Below are 4068 nucleotides of genomic sequence, written 5' to 3'. Positions count from 1 at the left end.
CCGGGCCCCCAAAGCCGCCTGCCAGTAGCAGCGTTAGCTGGAATGTGCACATCACCCTCCAGAGCCAAGTAAGTGTTTCTCTTCTGTCAGTGCAATAAATACAAGTGCGTCAAACATAATTTAAGTGGCACAGTTAGGTTATGAGTATCGTGGGTCAGAAACCTCGGGGACAACCACACTACGGCAGAAGAATCTCAGTACGAAAACAAGCTACTGGCTGCTTTGCAACTAGGGTGAGCCTGCAGATAAACCTGGATGCATGCTGAGCAGTTTATACTATGCTGTACACCCTTGAACAGGCCCCTTGGCCAGCACAATTCGCTGGGCACTAGTGACTAAACCTACAGCACCTGGTATTGCCTATATAGACTGACAGGGGGCAAGGTCAGCATATGACCCTCTCCTGTCCCAGCACAGAGCTCAGAACAGCCCCTGTTCTAGCCCCATGCAGGGAAGGGACATCCCCAGAACCTCTCCCCACGGGAGAGGCTCATTTCCACTTCTGCCTCCCAGACAACATGCTCCAACTGTGGCTGTGAGGTTGACTGGGATGCCCAGAGCACAGACTGGAGGTGGAGGAAGAGGTGGGGAGGGACTCCACAGACTTATTTCTGCATGGAAAACTGCACATCACTGCCTGCTTGTAACTACAGAGCAACGCTGTAGCCACCAGGAAGAGGAAAACTTGACCTAAAAGGTAGTTGAGGAAAAAGCCCTGTTGTTCCCCCCCAAAGGAAGCACACATCTGTCTGGCTGTGTACGGGGGGAATGGAAGACATCCATTCCCACATCCTGGGCCCACACTGTTCATGGAAGGGGGAGGTCAAGCAAAACTAAGTTATCTCACTTGTTCTGGCTTAAATGCCCAAGTTAGAAATCAGTCCCTTCGGTCCTGTTAGGAAGTGTATTGGATGAGCTCCACAGAGGATAGCAGGGATGGGAGGAGAAATGACGTTCATAAAAGATAAAAGGGCACTAACCTTTTCCATTAAATAGATGTTTGAAAAGGAGGAACAAAAAAATAAAAAAGATCTTTCATTTTATTTCCAAATGTGTGCAATTAGCCCAACACTTGCAACACATTGCGACTGAAGAGCTAAATAAAAATTTCTCACCACCTGGATCTTCCTTCTATTTGTAATTACAGCCACTTAGCGAAAAGGAAAGGCAAAACACGTATTTCCTAGAAATAGAACACCTCAAACTCAAGCAAGACAACTGTGGTATGGAGACACAGCAGAAGCCATTCATCTACAAATGAGTCTCTATGTGATCCAAAAACAGCAGCAGTGTTTAAAAGTGAAAGAAACACCCTTGGTCATGACACACGTCCTAGGAATGTCTGTCCTCAGGGGTACCACGCTGGATTGGCCAGGCTTTGTTGTGCTTACACTTTTCATGGTTTGGTACTGGCTCCTGGGCTGTTATCACCCCTCCATCCATGTCAAAAAAGAAGCCAACAACTTCTTTCTTCTACCATCGCAGACGCTGATGCCGGGAGCTGGAGTTGCCAAGTTGCCAAGGGTACGCATCAGGATTAGAGCGAGAGTCCCTGGCCTTTTCTAGTGCCAGGGATGGAAGAATGGCAGACGGGCCCACAGGGAGAGGGGAGGAAAAGGAGAGAGAGGAAGGAAAGAAAGGAAAATCTCTTTGCTGCCAAGCAGCCAGTATTCAGTGATGATGCTCGTGTTCAGATTTTCCCAGGAATTCCCTAGGAAAGGAAACGACACAGCAGTCACACTCGGCTCTCCCACACTCAGGTGCACGCTGCAGCCTGCAAGTCTTCCCGCTCCCCTGCACATACTCCAGCCCAAGCACTTGCAGCTACGGGGAACGGCCCTGAGCTTTGCTCTCAGCCATCAGCAGAGATGAGCCAGGGAGAAGTGGTCCCAGCTTTCTGTGGCTCCCCTTCCCAAAACCTGCTTTGCAGGGAGCTGCAAAGAGCTCTGACTCTGTGTTAAGCCACCTCTAGTATCTCATCCAGTCTGAAGACCAAAGGGGTTTTCAGAAGAGCTTCCCAATACAGGGGACACGCAGTGTGCCCCAAATCTCTAAGCCCCACCCCCCCCACCCCAAGCTAGAGAAGACCCTGGTTGGCTGCTCTGTTACCGCAGTATTCGAGGTAGCTCTGGACTCCTGTAGATGTACTTGTGCCGGTAGCCGAGGTCTGTGTGGAACGGAACAAACTGGACCTTGTAGTCTCGGAAACTCCGTGACGTCGCAGCGATGTTGTAAAGCTGAGTTCAAAGGGAGGCAGGTGAGGGACACGCGTCGCTCCAAACCAGCTACCCCTGCCAAACCGGCACCCCTCACAGGGGTGGGTTATGGGCCCTGGCTTGACCAGATTTGCTAGTTCTAGCTCCATTTCACTATTGATTTGCCACCTCCAACACGCTTCAGGCTACGCATTTCTACAAAAACCTTGCTATTGCTGACTTTTTGCCTTTCCAATCACACCAGTTCCTCCCACCAGCTCAGTTTGCAGAGTCGCATGTGTACCTTCTTTCCCAGATGAAATGGTACCACTGGGTCATCCTCGGCATGAAGGATGAGCAGGGAGCAGGAAATGTATTTCACACTGTAAGAGAGACAACAGCGTCACAAAGGCCCAGAGCAATCCCACCACTCTTGGAATTTCATAGAATCATAGAATGTGTTGGGCTGGAAGGCACCTCCAAAGGTCATCTACTCCAACCTGCCTTCAGTGAGCAGGAACATCTTTAACTACATCAGGTTGCTCCAAAATCCCATCAAGCCTATCCAGGGATGGAGCCTCCACCACCTCTCTGGGCAACCTGTGCCAGTGTTTCACCACCCTCAGGGTAAATAACTTCTTCCTGATGTCTAATCTAAATCTACCCTGTGTAGTTTAAAACCATTGCCTCTTGTCCTGTCGCTACACACCCTTGGAAACAGTCCCTCCCCAGCTTTTGTCGGCCCTCTTCAGCTACTGGATGGCTGCTATTTTCAAGGAAACTGCAATGACAAATGTGTCCTGTGGGTCATTAACTGCAGTTCAGATTTTGAAAATGCTACTATCTGGGCACCAATCATTTGATTTGTATAAAATTTACTAGTGAAGGGCATGCTTGCAAAAGCTATTTGCTGCTTAGATCATAGAAAAGTGGCTCACCCTGCTGCAAAGCATCATCCCACAAGGCCTGGTTTAGTATCAGTACTGGAAACCAAACTCACAAATGCTCAGGCTTTTGAATGAAAGGCTCAGTGAAAAGAATCAGTGTTCTTACACACAGGCTGGCTTATGCAAACACACAGCAGAGAAATCTTCCCAGACTTTCCATGTCCCAATGCTACGGTTTAATGTGTAACATACACTTGAAAAGCATCAATCACATGGACCAAGTTAGCATACCCCTGAGTAGTCTCTCTGCTCTCTGTTCCATCTGTCCTTATTAAGAACAATTAAAAAAGAAGGACTTCCACAGTGCAAAGCTGTGTTGCACTCAGGGCTACGAGAGTAACTGGAATTCCTTCAGCAAGTCTAATGCTTAAACCAAAACAAAAGAAGAAAGCAGAGAGTGCAGTCTGAAGTGTATCCTCCTTGATGCTTGCCATGGCTCACTGCAGCCACAGCTGAAACCCCAGCAAAGAGGGAACTCACTTCTCATCGTTCGCAAATTTAATTCCACTTGTCGTGATGGGGTCAAGGAAGAACCAGTCAAACCCAGGGAAGTATCTGTATATCTGAGAGAAAAAATTTACATTAGTGGCAGGCACCAGCATGAAAGTTCTACAGAGAGCAGTAAAGGGGTAGGCCACTGCCATCCCAGTAACATCCCTTGGCTCTTGGTTATGCTCTGTGCAGTGAGATGTTCCATGTTTCCACCATTATTTTTCTTCTCCTGTTTCAAGCCCATCTTATCAGCCTGCTCAGAAACAGGCTTGCTGGGTGCTTGTACGGTCAAGCTCGCTAGGTACCATTCTGCTGCTGGCAACAGTCTTCCTGGAAGAAAGCTTTGCCATTGTTTTGCTCACAGCCCACAAAGTACCCTCCTGCAACAGAGATGCTATAGCACAAGAAGAATGGGCTGTCCACTGCTGAGAGCA

The 4068-nt window shown here is 48.6% G+C and overlaps 1 protein-coding gene across 1 annotated transcript in view; it reads right to left on the bottom strand.

The window, feature by feature from the left end:
* Nucleotides 1–1156: 1156 nt before the first annotated feature.
* ABHD12 (abhydrolase domain containing 12) overlaps nucleotides 1157–4068 on the bottom strand; it is a gene marked incomplete at its 5' end in the record, with an annotated part of 22392 nt that continues 19480 nt past the window's right edge. The window contains 4 exons of the mRNA XM_009875244.1: nucleotides 1157–1711; nucleotides 2110–2237; nucleotides 2500–2578; nucleotides 3623–3705. Of these exons, the coding sequence (XP_009873546.1) occupies nucleotides 1672–1711; nucleotides 2110–2237; nucleotides 2500–2578; nucleotides 3623–3705 (330 nt within the window). The remainder of the gene's footprint in view (nucleotides 1712–2109; nucleotides 2238–2499; nucleotides 2579–3622; nucleotides 3706–4068) is intronic.

This window comes from Apaloderma vittatum, unplaced genomic scaffold (genome assembly GCF_000703405.1).
Source record: "Apaloderma vittatum isolate BGI_N311 unplaced genomic scaffold, ASM70340v1 scaffold21258, whole genome shotgun sequence".
Taxonomy (NCBI): Eukaryota; Metazoa; Chordata; class Aves; order Trogoniformes; family Trogonidae; genus Apaloderma; species Apaloderma vittatum.
Note: the sequence above shows the minus strand (reverse complement) of the source record. Positions and strands in the feature narration are given on the sequence as shown.